Here is a 16,592-nt window from a genome sequence, read left to right as displayed (position 1 = left end):
TACCAGCGGATAGGTTTCTACTTTATGCGCAGAACAGTACACGTGCGCAAAAAGTTCAATATGGCTCCCAGTTGAGTAGTGGAAAGGAGAACACGAAAAACAAGTCTATAATTCAGTTTCTTTGGCTTAATTTATTATGAGTACACAGGAGACAGGTGGTGGCTTAACCAAATGGCAAATCGCAGCCTTAATTGGGGTGCCTGTTGCCGTTGGTTGTGTGTTAGGCGCGTTTTATTATTGGAAGACCTCAGAAAGCGCAGTGGAGGATCAAGAAGATACAGAAAATGACGCAACTAGCAAACAGAGTGATGCGTCTGCCAACGAAGCTCCTGACAGCGAAGATGTTTCTGAGCAGGAACAGGTACATTGAATTGAAGTTGTCAAATTATCCTTTAAACTAGAAAAGTGACCAGTGATTTACGTTACTAGCGCAAGCCTGACACCTCCTTCTCTCTTGTAGCCTCTTGTATCGCCACTCATCGATCGTCTTGATCAGCCCCGTACGTGAGATATGAGGATGAAAATTCTCCTTAGTTGTCGGCTCTTATTTCTTTTGATCGTATTTTGAATAAAAGGCTTAAGTACAGAATAGGTGGTTTTCATGCAATTTCGAGAGACACAAATAACAATGGTGAAATGAACAAATGCTGGTGGACAAACAAAGCGAGCTAATGAGCGATCTTTTGTTTACCGTCCACCAGCATGGCAGCGATGACGTAACGTGAAAACAACCTATACGGGGCAAATATACTTTGTTGGGCTCGGTAGTCTCGACTTGATGAGCCACCGAACTGTTGAGCCATTAAACACAGAGCCACTTCTGCAGGGCTGTCAACCCCCCACGTCTTAAAATATTGAGAATTGATAGGGAAGGGATGATAGATGAAGTCATAACATTCAACATTCCTTGACTCCGGTCATCACGAATTTGTGATGACACAAAATGCGCAAAAAAGATGTTGTTGGCATTGTAACATTTGACCTGATTGGTTTACTTCCCACCAATCACATTATTGCTTATATTACAATGGCATACCGGAGGTTTTTGAGAAAAAGTTTGATGTTAACAGCTAAAACAACGCAAAGTATTTGAAATATTTTGTTGTTGGAAAGTCAAGTTTACAAGAAATGGCAATCTTCGGTGATTATCCTTGAGATTTCAGACTCTAATCTTGAGTCCGGGAGATATGGTCCAAAATCTGGAGTCTCCCAGATTATCTGGGAGAGTTGACAGCCCTGCTTCTGTTTGAGACCTTGAAATATGGCCGTGAATTCTGTAGTTGCTGCGAGCCCTTTTGGTAAATACAAGTATAAAATGAGAAAAGTGGCAATCAGTTCATTGCTCTCATCCGCCGCTGATCTACCTCTGATATGTAGCTGCCCAGTGTATCAACTGTGATACTGTACCTCCAACACATAAGAACAATAATATGCTCCCACCAACAAAATCATCATGATCTTACACCAATATACATGTACCTGCAAAGTTGACCTTCTGTCAACTTCACAGGCATGCTGGCATTTAATACTGTGATGGCCTCAGTTGGCGATGACTTTTGTTCTGATGTCGGTATGGTATCTCAAACATTACTGCTGGCTATGTTGCAGGTAGATCAGCAGCATTTGAGAACCATGCTTAAGAATATTGATGTCAGACTGAATGTTTAAATAATTAATTGCCTTTTGCTTATTGCTTGTAAGAGTTGATTGTATGTATGATAATTCAAAATTTGAATAAAAGACACCCTCTTTTTTGCACACAAACTTGGTGGCTACTTTAATATTACTAAAACCCCTGCTAGTATTATTTATATTTTACTTAAAGAATTTTGACTTTTTTTGGCTTTTTCCACTATTAAGTGTGAAAGGGTTAATATGAGTATATTTGTTGGTATTTTTCATCTTGTGTACAGCTGTCCCCTGCAGAGCAAGCTCAAGCAGTTAAACTAAAAGGCAACAAGTATTTCAAGGGTCAAAAATATGATCAAGCCATTAAATGCTACACAGAAGCCATTAGCCTCTGTCCAGAAGAAAACAAGACTGATCTTGCAATGTATTACCAAAACAGAGCAGCAGCTTATGAACAACAGGTAAACATTTTTGCTGAATAAGCTGACATCAAATTTTAGGGTATCATTTTAGGTAAATCACTTGTGGACAATCATGCAACGTAAATCAAAGTCAGCTAGTAAGGCAAGTAGTACAAGTACCATTTGTTTACAAATTATGAAAAAGGCAACATTTTGCAAGGGTCATCATAATGTTTTAATATAATAACAAAATAATAGAGAGTGATAAAGATTTGAATATTTGAAAGCTGCTGGCCTTTCTTTTTAAAACTGAAAAGTGGATAATCTGTTGATAGCTCTGTTTGTAATGGTATACTGACTTAAATAATCTGTTTTTATTGTAGAAAAACTATGAGCAAGTCCTTGCAGATGCCAGTAAAGGTTAGCTAAGTGCCAGCCTTAACTTCATAGAAGACAAATGGGGTACTTTTGGAAAGTCTTGATTTCAAACCATGTTGTATTATCTGACCAACATTTTTTATTTGTTGTGTATTGTTACATTGATTGAATACTGAAGCTGCCATAATTTTATACATATATGTACAAAGCACTGTCAGTCCTTGCCACAATCAGAGCAGGATGTTAAGCCTGTGGTATTATCCTTGTTTTCTCAGCCATAGAATTCAATACAAAGTATTCCAAAGCCTTCATGAGGAGAGCTCGGGCCTATGAACAGCTAAACAGAAAGGAGGAGTGTTTGCAAGGTAAAACAATGAGCTTTAACTGTGCCCATCATGTATAAAGGAAGAGTAAATTCTTCAAAACAAAATATTCTGCTCAAAATATTGAGTCTGTGTGGGTGTCCTGAAGCATGCAACATGACTGCAACTATGCCTGTATGTTTTCCGGTTCAAATTTCGTTTAGGTCATTTGGATGCCTTTTTGCCTGGAAAAAAGTTATGATTTCCTGCTTGAGCCCAAGGATTGACCTAATGCTAAGGAAGTGTTCTTGGTGTCATCATTTCTGGAATCGCTTGAAATGAGGCTTTAGAATATAATAGTCCTTTTCAACTTTGCCTGTGTGGTTGTTTAGTACATGTATAAATTTTGTTGAGGTCATTTGGATGCCTTTTTGCATGGAAAATATTCATGATTTACTGCCTGAGCTATGACTTGCAATGATTGACTGAATCAGAATGCTAAGGAAGTGTGCCTGATGACATCATTCCTGGAATTTCCTGTATTGAAGCTTTAGCAGTTTATCATGTTTGTTGTTATCAGTTGTTGTGGTTACAGATCATCTTAAGTCACTGCATCTCCTCCATTTCCATCAACAGATCTCACGGCTGTGTGTATGATTGAAGGTTTTAATAACCCTAACTGGATGATGCAAGCAGATAGGGTATTGAAGGAAATAGGGAAAGAAAAAGCTCAGGAATACTGTAAGGTATAAGCTACATTACATGTGCGTAGTATTAGTAAAGCAATTTATGTATCGTTGAGTACAATTTTTCCTTGCAAAACAGAATAATGCAAGTGTGAAATTAAAAATAGCCTACTTTTGTTTGTGAAATGAAATCTTGAGTGTACTGTTTGTAGTGTTGAGTCAATAATTTGTTGTTTACCAAGTCTTGTTATGAGTGATTTTTTTATTTTGTTAGTGTCAAAAATAATGCAAGCAGTGCAGTAACGATTATGATTCTAAAGTAAATGTTGGCATTTTAAAGAGGCGCAGATCAACACCATTTTATGGAAATCGGCCAGATTTTTCATAACAAATATATTTTTAATAATAAAAAACTTTCTAAGCTGAAATCTTGCTCCATTTCCAATACAACAAGGAAATTAACCTTCTTGTAGTAATTCACCTATTTGCAAGGCTTCATCCAAGGAGAATGGAATGGGCCAATATCCTGTGTGAATGACTCAGAAGCCCAGGAAAAGGGACTTTAGAGAGTTAAAATCCATAGAATTTCCTGGTGGAGAATACCCCAGACCTCCCCCTAGAAGGTGCACCTTTGGCCGTCCTTTAGGAAATTGGTCAGTTTTATTTATCCTAGATCTGCGCCTGCTGAACATGTCTACTTTCTGCCCTAGTGATTTTCGAATGACCTGGCGGCTACCAATTTTTGTAAAATTGAGCTTTCTTTGTTAAAGTTTCGCTCATTTACTTAATCTTTGCAGAGAAGGAGGACGGCTCTACCTTCACCAACTTACATCAAAGCTTATTTAGAATCTTTTCGTCATGGTAAGTTTTGGCAGGCATAAAAAGTCTTTCTAATTAACAGAATATTTTTCTAATATTCAAAAATATTGTTCCTCCCCCTGGCCCTTCCCCAATCCCTTGAAAGAGTTTCAGGGAGCCCACATCACACATTAGAGACCAATTTCCAGGGTAGTTTCTTCCATCTTGATGACGAACTTCCCCCACTTAACAAGTTATAGTTTTGCTGGGTGATTTATATCAATTAGGTTTTTTAATAGTGGTGGGTTATTTTCCCCCTCTTTGAGGTTAGTTTGAAATAAATGAATAATTACTTGACTCTTACATGTATCTTGGTTTGTTGTAGATGACACTTTAGAAGTGAATTCTACAGAAGATGTGCCGGAGGATTCACCTTTTCTAGAAGCTGTTAAACAGATGAAGAAAAAGAAATATGAAAACATAGTGGACTTGTGCACACAGCAAATTGAGACAGGTAGACATGGGACCATGTGTTCTTGTTAAACCATTTAATACGAGAGGTAACACAAAGGATTCTAATAGCATAATATTGTCAGAAATCTCCCAGTTAGCTCAATTGGATAAGCACCAGTCTGCCGAGCAGGAGGCTGCTTGTTCAAACCTCAGCCAAACCAATGGTTGGGTCTCTAAATGACTAAGGGGAAAGGGCTGCCTTTGTTACAAAGACATCTGCAAACAGTTAGACTTTCTAGTCTTCTTGGATGAGGACGATAAACTGTACGCCCCCTCTCGCAACCCTTGTGCGCAATTATAACTTCTGTTCGTTAAGAGTAAGGAATGAAGTCCCCAGGGTGGTGGTCTATATCTCATGGGGGGAGGGACTGTTGCACGCCTGTAGTAATTGGCACCAAAAGCTGTTGGAGTGACCCTGCCAAGAATTGGTGACCCTAGGTCAATAAATCTAAGGAGGCAGGCTACTCATAGTTATGCCAATCACATCAAGTACATCTTGATTGCATCTGCAAACACTTGTGCTGTAATGCATCTAGCCCCTTGTAACATCTTTTGATGGGGAATTCAAAACATGCTGTATTTGACATAAGTGTTAGATACTTGATTTTTGTGGCCGCCACTCAGAGACCAATTTAGTTTTACCCCTTTGTTGCTTCAGAGATTGTGCTAATCTTTATCACTTTGAAGAATGCAAAAAAAAAAGTCAAAATTCTTTAAGAGTCATATCTTAATATTATCATGTACACATTTTATCAAGGCCCAGGACCACTTTACCTCAGGGCTTTTGCTCTGAGAGGAACTATGTACACACTGATATCAAATATAGATGAAGCCATCCAGGATTTGACTCAAGTAATAGATGCTGAAAGTCTGGAAGACTTGACCAAGGTACTCTTACAACTTCCTTCTGTTAATTTACAAGAATCATTCACACCTAACTACCAATTACCCAGTTTCAAATACCCAGTATTCTGGAACCACAAAATCTTTGGCGAGCAACCAGATCCTCAAAAAAGTTGCAAATTTCCTAGCCTTTCCAGACCTCAGTAGAATGTTTGGATCAAGAACCTGACCCATTTGGCCAGGCATTTAAATTTCAAAATGTCCACCACATAACAAACTGCATACGTTTATATTTTTATTCTCTTGGTACTTTAAATCACACGTGAATAAATTAAATTTAAATCCCTAATTCCCAAGTGATTGTTCTTTCAGTTGAAGGTAAACTGCCTGATCAAACGTGGAAGTATGCAGCTACAAGCCGAAAATGTACAGGAGTGTGTCAAAGATTTTGATAAGGCAATAGAACTTGATCCTGATAATTCAGATATTTATCACCACAGGGGACAGGTTAGTGCTATTTCATCATTTTTTGAAAACACATACCTCTAGGTAATGAAATTCACAAATAATGAATTATGTTGGTTAAACCCTTTTAATGTGGACTCAAAAGGGACCAAGCCAGGTGTTCACTTTACAGAAGTGTCTGTATTTCAGTCAAACGTCTTTAATACGGACACCAAAGGGACAGAGCCAAGTGTCTGCACTACAGAGGTGTCTGTATTACAGTCAAACCTCCTTAATTCAGATACCAAAGAGACAGAGCCAAGTGTCTGCATTACAGAGGTGTCTGTATTACAGTCAAATCTCCTTAATTCAGATACCAAAGGGACAGAGCCAAGTGTCTGTATTACAGAGGTGTCTGTATTACAGTCAAATCTCCTTAATTCAGATACCAAAGGGACAGAGCCAAGTGTCTGCATTACAGAGGTGTCTGTATTACAGTCAAATCTCCTTCATTCAGATACCAAAGGGACAGAGCCAAGTGTCTGCATTACAGAGGTGTCTGTATTACTGTCAAATCTCCTTAATTCAGATACCAAAGGGACAGAGCCAAGTGTCTGCATTACAGAGGTGTCTGTATTACAGTCAAACCTCCTTAATTCAGATACCAAACGGACAGATCCAAGTGTCTGCACTACAGAGGTGTCTGTATTACAGTCAGACCTCCTTCATTCAGATACCAAAGGGACAGAGCCAAGTGTCTGCATTACAGAGGTGTCTGTATTACAGTCAAACCTCCTTAATTCAGATACCAAAGGGACAGATCCAAGTGTCTGCATTACAGAGGTGTCTGTATTACAGTCAAACCTCCTTTATTCAGATACCAAAGGGACAGATCCAAGTGTCTGCACTACAGAGGTATCTGTATTACAGTCAAACCTCCTTAATTCTGATACCAAAGGGACAGAGCCAAGTGTCTGCATTACAGAGGTGTCTGTATTACAGTCAAATCTCCTTAATTCAGATACCAAAGGGACAGAGCCAAGTGTCTGCACTACAGAGGTGTCTGTATTACAGTCAAGTCTCCTTCATTCAGATACCAAAGGGAGAGAGCCAAGTGTCTGCACTACAGAGGTGTCTGTATTACAGTCAAACCTCCTTAACCCTGTTCAGACTGGGCTTTTTTGGTCAATCTGTGACTGGGGGGGGCTCCTCGGACCCCCCCTCTGTATCTCTGGAACCAATAATGCTAGGGTCATGAAATTTACACACAATGATCATCTCCATAGAAAGAAGCCCCACACCCAGTTTTGACTTGCCACGTCCAATGATGACGTCACAGTGACGTCATATTCCGATTTTTCAATGTTTCTTATTATTTTTCCACTTAGGTACGTAAAATATCAATAATATTGGTAAAGTCATCTCTTTGTTATCCTTTCTTATGAACTAGTAACAAGGAAACACTTGTACAGCGAGGAAAAGCAATAGGAAGCAATAAAATTTAAAATTTGAAATGGTTGTCCGCCATCTTGGATCCGCCATCTTGGATTTCCGTTTTTTTGTTAAAATTATAATTTAAAGCAACTTTCAAAGAGGAAAAAGCTCAGAATGTATAAAAGAAGTATCAAACTAATGTTTATTACCCAAACAAATGACTTTGGAAGTGTTATTTGGAAAATAGAGCAGCATATTTGTCAAAGCAAAAAGTGACAAATTTTACCCCACCCCTCCCCTCCAAATATTCGATGTTGAAACATTTTGATGTAATTCAAAAACTAGTCCCAAGCAAAGACCATTTTAACAACAAAAAGCACTATAAGTGTAAAAACGCGATCTTAAAACAAAAAAATCACCATTTTTAAATTTTCCAAAACCTATGTGTCAGAAACTGGTTGCCATGGCAACATGATTAATCACATGGACATGGTAATTATACCAAAATGTTCCTAGATAAATTTTAGGAAAAGTCAGAAAATTTGAACGTCATAGCTCTTTCGGTGTAGGAGTTATCACGATTTTGCCGGAGGGGGGGTTCGAAAAGCCCCCCCCCCCCAGTCTGAATAGGGTTAATTCAGAAACCAAAGGGACAGAGCCAAGTGTCTGCACTACACAGGTGTCTGTATTACAGTCAAGTCTCCTTCATTCAGATACCAAAGGGACAGAGCCAAGTGTCTGCATTACAGAGGTGTCTGTATTACAGTCAAATCTCCTTAATTCAGATACCAAAGGAACAGAGCCAAGTGCCTGCATTACAGAGGTGTCTGTATTACAGTCAAATCTCCTTCATTCAGATACCAAAGGGACAGAGCCAAGTGTCTGTATTACAGAGGTGTCTGTATTACAGTCAAATCTCCTTAATTCAGATACCAAAGGGACAGAGCCAAGTGTCTGCATTACAGAGGTGTCTGTATTACAGTCAAATCTCCTTAATTCGGATACCAAAGGGACAGAGCCAAGTGTCTGCATTACAGAGGTGTCTGTATTACAGTCAGACCTCCTTCATTCAGATACCAAAGGGACAGAGCCAAGTGTCTGCATTACAGAGGTGTCTGTATTACAGTCAAATCTCCTTCATTCAGATACCAAAGGGACAGAGCCAAGTGTCTGCATTACAGAGGTGTCTGTATTACAGTCAAATCTCCTTCATTCAGATACCAAAGGGACAGAGCCAAGTGTCTGCACTACACAGGTGTCTGTATTACAGTCAAACCCCTTAATTCAGATACCAAAGGGACAGAGCCAAGTGTCTGCATTACAGAGGTGTCTGTATTACAGTCAAACCTCCTTAATTCAGATACCAAAGGGACAGATCCAAGTGTCTGCACTACAGAGGTGTCTGTATTACAGTCAGACCTCCTTCATTCAGATACCAAAGAGACAGAACCAAGTGTCTGCATTACGGAGGTGTCTGTATTACAGTCAGACCTCCTTCATTCAGATACCAAAGGGACAGAGCCAAGTGTCTGCATTACAGAGGTGTCTGTATTACAGTCAAATCTCCTTCATTCAGATACCAAAGGGACAGAGCCAAGTGTCTGCATTACAGAGGTGTCTGTATTTCAGTCAAATCTCTTTAATACGGACACCAAAGGGACAGAGCCAAGTGTCTGCATTAATTCAGGTGTCCACTAATTACAGGCTTGCTTTACAGAAAATATGGGAAGAATCATTTTCTAACTGCGGCAGGACTAGCTCAGCCAGTAAAGCACTTGACTGCAGAGCGGAGGTGGTGTGTTCGATCCTCAGGGCCAGACCAATACTCAGGGTCTTAAAATAGCTGAGAAATGAAGTTACTCCCTTTGCACTGTATTGCACTGTGGTTCGAATGACCACATAAAATGGCGGTCCGGAGACGTAAAAATAGTGTCCCCTATTAGTACTTTGCTGCTAAATACACTGACACTCAAAGTGCCCTTTTTTTATTACACTGTACTGAGCCATTTGTCCACTTATTCACTTTTTCTTGCCTCTCTGTCAGATCAACTTCCTGTCTGAAAGACTCACTCAAGCTAAAGAAGATTTTGAGAAGTGCATATCCCTAAATGACACTTTCATTCCAGCTAGGATCCAACTTGCGTATTGCATTTACAAGTCTGCTGCCTTACAGCAATCTCCAATCCTTGCTCATGGAGCAGTAGAAATGTTGCAGAAAACCGTGGAGAATTACCCCGACTCAGCGGATGCCCACAGTCTTTTTGCACAGGTTTGTGAAGGATTCTAAAAAACCAAAGTCGGTTATATTTTTAGCACACTGCTTGCAGACCCCTTTAGCCTGCTGCAGGCGTTCAGATGGAAACCGGTCGTTTCGATACGAACTCAAGCAGTGAAATTGCAGAAAAATTTCGATCACTTCACGTGAAGTTTGCAATTGAACAAGAAAACATTTTGGGTGAATATTCCTCGTTGTTTAAGCCAAGTACGTAAAACTTAGTACACCTTGAGGGAATTAACTTGTATCGAAACAACTGGTAACCGAGAGGAGGCTCTCACCCCCTACCCGAACCTCTCGCTGTTTTTCCTTCCCACATCTCTTTGCACCGTCTCACAATCTGAAAGCCTACAGGCTATGATCTCTTTTTCCTATCGTTGAGGTCGAGCACTAACCATAGTTTGAAATTAAAACCTTTATATCCACTGCTTCATTGTAGGGTACGGGTTAGCTCGTGCCCGTACCGGCGCCGTCAATCTGGGTGGACAGCGTCTTAATCCCTATAAAAAAGTAAGGCTACCGGGCCTGGTAGAACGATGATCTGTTTGTTTAGGTAATTTTACCCTGTACATTTGCGTTCGAATTTAAACATAATTTATCGTAATGTTCTGATTTACATTGATGCCAGGTACTACAAGATATGCAGCAGTTTGCAAAAGCCGAGGAGCACTTTGACACGGCAATAAAGCTTGAACCCTATAACCCGGTTCACCTTGTCTATAAAGGGTTTGTATCAAAATAACTTTTTAACGTTGCCTGGTTTAAAACATAGGCACGTTAAACGTGCATGAGCTATTTTGAATGCTTCAGTGTAACTTTAATGCGTCGGTGTAACCTTACCAAGAGTGATGAATCTACCTCTTTCATCCTAAATGTAGATTGGGTTTTTGTACGAAATTGCGTATTGCCGTACATAAATGAAAACGCGAAACGCTCAACTGAGTCGATCCTCAAGCTATATATTCACTTTCCTCTGTCTTTCCCTGTTACATCTGATGCAAGTTAAACAAATCATTAAAGTGAAATAAATTTCTACTCACCAAACGTTAATTAGAAGGAAAACTCTAAGGTTTCCTCGGAGTTTCTTAAGCCAAAATGTGACTCATCGAATACTGAATAGTTACGAAATACCAGGATTTTTATCATTGTGGTAGATGGTTGCATCATCATAATTCACGAGGTTTTCACGTGCGATTCTACTCAGTGAAACAGTCTTTAACTCCGACAACTTATTTGTTCATGTCTTAAAAGCTATTGCTTCTCAAAAGACAAGAGCCTTTTTTAAGGCATTGGTTACAAAACGAAACAGGTCTTCATACGTCCAAGTTACTATTTAACATTGTGAAAAGCCAATCTGCATGAGATGTACAGTCACACAGCTGGCACGTGAAAGTGTTGGACTTTGCCCCCTTTCGTCGTTCGTACGTGAGGGAATTCGAGTTATCACACAGTAAACTAGTAAACAGAACTATAAAAATAACTCACGCACACAATTTACACGTGAAGATGTTGGTCTTTCGCCCTTTTACAATTCGTACGTTAAAAAAAGGCAAATTCTTTACTACAAAATTTTCTCAAACGATTTTAAGAAATCACCTCGGTTTCATTATAACATCTGCAATTAAATTATGTTTCATGCAACGTCAAGGTTGATAACCTAACATTTATTAACATTTGTGAAACAGTCTTAAACTCCGACAACTTATTTCGTCATGTTTTAAAAGCCATTGCTTCTTAAACGACAAGAGCCTTTTTTAAGGCATTGGTTACTAAACGAAACAGGTCTTCATACCTCCAAGTTACTATTATTATTGTGAAAAACCAATCTGCATGAGATGTACAGTCACACAGCTGGCACGTGAAAGTGTTGGACTTTGCCCCTTTTCGTCGTTCGTACGTGAGGGAATTCGAGTTATCACACAGTAGTCTTGTAAACAGAATTATAAAAATAACTCATGCACACAATTTGCATGTGAAGATGTTGGTCTTTGGCCCTTTCACAATTCGTACGTAAAAAAGAGGCAAATTGTTTTACCACAAAATTTTCTCAAACGATTTTAAGAAATTACCTCGGCTTTATTACAACATCTGCAATTAAATTATGTTTCATGCAACGTCAAGGTTGATAGCCTAACATCTATTAACTTCCAAGAAAATTATCAAACTGCCGAAATATATTTCTACTTATATCATGTTACTCTACTCAATATAACAGTATCTAATTATTGTGTCGACTAGCTTCCTCCAATTTTATTCCCTAACGCAACCGTTTCTACTTAAGTTACGCATCTTTACTAAGTAGAACGAAAAAGGTCGGTTGAACTTTGTAAGCGAGAGAATAATATTTTTAAAGCTTGTTTACAGGATTAACAATACTCGATACAGCTTTCAAAAAATAAGCTGCCTTTTAAACTTCTAAAACCACTCTTTATAGGGCGCATACTTTCGAATTAAAGTCTATATCTAAATATCAATTATTGCTTCATTGGAAGAGATTTGAAAATATATGATCTTTTATACTCTACCCAGTTGTAGCAGGCGAAACAGAACTCATACTGACGTGCGTTGTACCGATACCCGAATTAGGTCAGAAATGCCTCGAAGCAGCATCCACACTTAAATATGAATCCTTAAAACAGCTGCATCACTGTTTACAGCGTTTGAATCATGAAGATATTTTATGTAATGCTTCCAAACACCTGTACCCGTAATAAAAGACGAAAAAATTGTGAAGGATCAAGATGGCGGTCTCAAAGTGCCCTTGCTCGACCTTTACCAATGCCATGTTTAAATAGATGCCAAGATCTCATTGGTTTTTAAGCATCAACTCATAGTACCTTCAACCTTACTGGCTCTTGCAACAAACATCCCAACATACAAAGCCACAAAGATACAAAGCCACAAAGATACATACGCTTACACCACTGACATATGAGCTATTTTTTCAAAATAGCTCAAAAATGTATTAACCAAGAAGTAATTATATTATTTCTATAAGCAGTGATTCATCCGATGTCCAGACTCAAAGATTGAGTTGCAAAGAAAAATACAATATCAAACCCTGTTTGGAGTTTTTTTGGTGATTTCGTCGTGTCTGGATATCGAATGAAACACTCATTAAATGAAAGGAAGCTGCTTCATTGGTCAACAATTCTTGATTTAATAGTATGTACGGCAAAAAAAATGAAGCCAATTTTTTAACCTTTTTCAAAGTATTTGATTTTATGTAGAGGAGGTGAACGCCTCTATTTTCGTTCAAATTCTCCTTGCAAATTACCATAAAGAGTATAAGAAGATCAGTATGGGCAATGTTTCTCTGCTAGCAGAGGACTCTCACGGCAAGAAAAAAATGGGAGAAAGGAGAGAGATCTCTGCCGGCCTCCGACGCGTTCTTTCATTTAGCCGCCGACCATATTTGTGGTCGAAACCTACTGGGCCAGTTATTTGAGCGGAGTGTGGCCAGTGTTAAACAAAACCGCGTTCTAAGCCATTTTCAATTTGCCCAACAATTTTGTCTAAACACCTTTTATCGTGACCTGTTTCATGAAAGCATATAGACTAGACTAGAAAGGCATTTATCTTCTTAAAATAGTGCACAAAGAAAGAGATCTGGGGGTCCAAAGATTTCTTAAAACTGCGGCTTAAGTTAGACTTCGTTTAGATAACCGACCCACTGGTTTTCAAAACCAGTTGCGTTGAAAGTGGAATGCGCATGCCCTGTTGAGACTTAACGCTGGGAATTTCTGAGCCCACGGTTGTTATCGGCGAACCGGTTCTGTAAGTTGTGTCGCACGTGACTAAAGCGTAACTGTTTGTAAAGGAAACGCCAGTATATGTGTGATAGGAAACGCATCGGGGGTCGGCAGAGGTCTCATTTTGCTCTCTCCATGAGAGACTTCTGTTAGCAGGGAAGGACAATGTGACCGTTTTTAAAATAATTGCGGCGGTTTTAACTGATTGGTTTAGAAAGTGAGGAAAGGTATTTTCAGCTTAAGAATGCGGGTCAATGACTGGCAAACAAGCTTTGTTCTAACGCATTGTAATAATTTACTTTGAAGCATGCTGATGCTACAATCACGACAAGACGTGGAGAAAGCAGTTGAATTGGTTAACGAAGCCTTAGAGATCGACGAGAAGTGTGACTTTGCTTACGAAACCTTAGCCACGCTTGAAGTTCAAAGGTGCTGTATTAAATAATCTTGGGGTGCCTGCCATATGACGGAACTAGCTGGCCTCACTCCACTCGCTCCTCGCCGCTAGGGACGTTTCGCGGGAGACCCGAAATGTCCCTAGCGGTGAACAGCGAGGAGAGACGGCTGTATTTGAAGGTTAAACCCATCTGTGCAAAATGACTTGACCTCCAAAGGAGCGCTGTAAAAATATAGGGGCCCTGAAAAAGCCCTAAGCCCGCCCCACATACGATTAACAATGGAGACTGCTAGCCAACGTTTTCTCGTGTTTAACCTCGCCTAAATTACATTTAGCCACGTCTACGGTCAGATCACTCACCAGAACAGACGTAAAGAAAATTCTTTTATTAATCAGGACTTTCTAGCCAGATCAGTACTTTCCTAAAAAGTATGTAGGGCAGAAGAATGGGTTTTCAGCGAAAACTTTCAGTCAATTTTCGAAATGTTTTGACTTGTGGGAAGCCACCCTTTGTCTGACGCTAATGCTTCTTCTCAGTAAACTCGCAAATGCGACTGAGATTTTTTTCCGAAGATTCTAAAAGACTTCGTCGTTCCTCAATAATGCTAGCATATTAAAATGTAACCTATTTAACCTTTTTCGTTGTTCACTTTTTCTTACAGGGGTAACCTGGACAGAGCAATAGAGTTATTTAACAAAGCGATCGACTTGGTGAGAACAGAAACCGAACTGGCACAGACGTTTTCCCTTCGCGAAGCAGCCAAGGCACAAAAATATGTCACCGAAACACTAGGACTTACTCCGCCAACTGTTCCCTTCATGTCTTAAGGACTTTTATGAAAAAAAAAAATATGCAAGAGGTTTACAGTAATAGCCTGTCCACGGACGACAATTCGACTGTGCGAGAACGATAGCTTTCGGTCAATAAATCTACGCGCGCTCGACAATCTTTAAAAAGAAAATAGAGGGTCTGTGAACAGGCTATACCGTAAGAGCTCTTAATTCTTTCATTTCTAACTGCTTCCGTCCTCAAAACTGTGAGAAAAACTGTAACTTCATTTGACCAAATAGTGACAAACAAATGGTATAATGTGAAATGGCTATCGTAAGATCTCTTTAAGTCTTTCATTTCTAACTGTAACTCTGAAAAGACGTTAACACCATTTCACAGAATAGGGACTTACAAATCGTAAGCGCTCTAAGAGCCCTAGAGCTTTAGTTTAGTTCACTCTTTTGAGATGGGGGGCGAGGAGGGAGAGTCATTTTTAACAGAGGCCAGGGACATAAACTGTTAGCGCAACAGATTGTTTTGCAAAATAATTTAAAACCACATATAAAATGATTTTGAGCTTTCTTTTGTTTCTAAGCGCCCCTAAACTGACAGCACAAGATCAGTCCTAGTACTTGGCCATGGCTAGCTCTTAATGTGTTTGAGACAGTCATTTAACACCGTGGTTCTCTACTGTTTTCCTGTATTTACAATGTTTAAGTAATGATCCGGGTAAGGTGGATAGCAATTTCTTTTGTGATGTGGCAACGGTGCTTTCCCCACATAGGAATGTTCTCATTTTTACACAGAGAATGCATAAACCTGCATGAAGGCCGTTTACCCAATAAAATGCATTTACACTCCACTTTGAAAGGGTGTTTTTTTGTGTTAAAAGATTTTGACCAATCACAAGAGTTGAAAACAATAGCCGAGAAAAGTTTACAATTTTACATGTTCCCCACATAGGATTTCTTTGTTATTCAAACTGAGACCAGATTTTGTTATAAGGAAGATTGTTGGGAAGTAAGGATGAATATATGTACTGCTTTATGAAGTTTTGTTAACTTTTGCTGTTTGAGCCAATCAGAAGTAAGTACAGACAATAGAAATTTTGCATTCCAACATGTTCGTTGCCGTTGTTGCTATCGTTCTTATCTGGACCGTTTCTTAATGTGAATGCAACCTCATTCCCAGGGCTCCCTCCTGCTCGTCTCTCCTTCTGAGGTGTCAAATCAAGGGGGATTGGTACGAGCTATGTACTTAACTTAGAGATTTATGGTTGAGAATTTTATAGGGCTCGATCCCATAATTCGCCACTTGCACATCTCCCATAATGTACCTTACTTGCCCCCCAAAATTTTGCATAAGCATTATTTTCAATTTCTCTTGGGACGGCTGTAATACCCAGGAGAAGGGGGTGGGGGGGGGGGGGGCAAATAAGGTGCCTTATGGGAGATGTGCAAGTGGTGTATACACGGTCTCCTACCTAGTCCCCCTCTGTTTGAAAATAAGCAATACTTTCATTGATTTATCAACGCATCAAGTTGAAGAGAACCCTGGGAACGATAGGTTAAATGTGAATGGTGCGAGAACCTATGAAAGCCACTCTCCTTGCGCCCGTAGTGGTCTTTTCCGGGGATCATTCCAATAATCTGACAGCTCCAGATGCGAACACTTTATCTGTTTGCTTACGGGCATTTTCCTTTGATCTCGTTGTAAAAGTTGAATGGGACTGAGTTAAATGTTGGGATGGGGTATAGGGGAAAGGCGCTTATTACAGAGTAGGGTCAAAAGGGATACAGTCGACTCCCGATAATTCGAACCTTCAAGGGAAATAGAAAAAAGTTCGAGTTATATCGAGGGTAAAATTATATAGAAAATGATCTGAAGGGAAATGAAAATTGCTTCGAGTTATAGAGGGTTCAAGTTACTGGGAGTCGACCGTAGTACCTTCGACATAATCTCGTACCC

At 39.5% G+C, this 16,592-nt stretch overlaps 1 protein-coding gene across 1 annotated transcript; it reads left to right on the top strand.

Moving 5' to 3' along the window:
* Window positions 1-41: 41 nt before the first annotated feature.
* Window positions 42-14,961, top strand: LOC140951227 (mitochondrial import receptor subunit TOM70-like). Its single transcript, XM_073400456.1, has 13 exons — window positions 42-361; window positions 1,914-2,090; window positions 2,414-2,450; window positions 2,684-2,773; window positions 3,347-3,456; window positions 4,194-4,257; window positions 4,580-4,708; window positions 5,465-5,595; window positions 5,923-6,057; window positions 9,473-9,697; window positions 10,332-10,429; window positions 13,762-13,884; window positions 14,515-14,961. Exons 1-13 carry the CDS (start codon window positions 137-139, stop codon window positions 14,678-14,680), a joined length of 1,710 nt encoding a protein of 569 aa, XP_073256557.1. The 5' UTR covers window positions 42-136; the 3' UTR covers window positions 14,681-14,961.
* Window positions 14,962-16,592: the final 1,631 nt, after the last annotated feature.

This window comes from Porites lutea, chromosome 10 (assembly GCF_958299795.1).
Source record: "Porites lutea chromosome 10, jaPorLute2.1, whole genome shotgun sequence".
NCBI classification, from domain to species: domain Eukaryota; kingdom Metazoa; phylum Cnidaria; class Anthozoa; order Scleractinia; family Poritidae; genus Porites; species Porites lutea.
Note: the sequence above shows the minus strand (reverse complement) of the source record. Positions and strands in the feature narration are given on the sequence as shown.

Bases quoted from the DNA above. Each gene is read 5' to 3' on its own strand.
- LOC140951227 (XM_073400456.1), top strand. From the start codon at position 137: ATGAGTACACAGGAGACAGGTGGTGGCTTAACCAAATGGCAAATCGCA. The intron at 2,451-2,683 runs GTTAGCTAAGTG...TTGTTTTCTCAG, and splicing joins CCTTGCAGATGCCAGTAAAG to CCATAGAATTCAATACAAAG. The intron at 4,709-5,464 runs GTAGACATGGGA...CATTTTATCAAG, and splicing joins CACACAGCAAATTGAGACAG to GCCCAGGACCACTTTACCTC.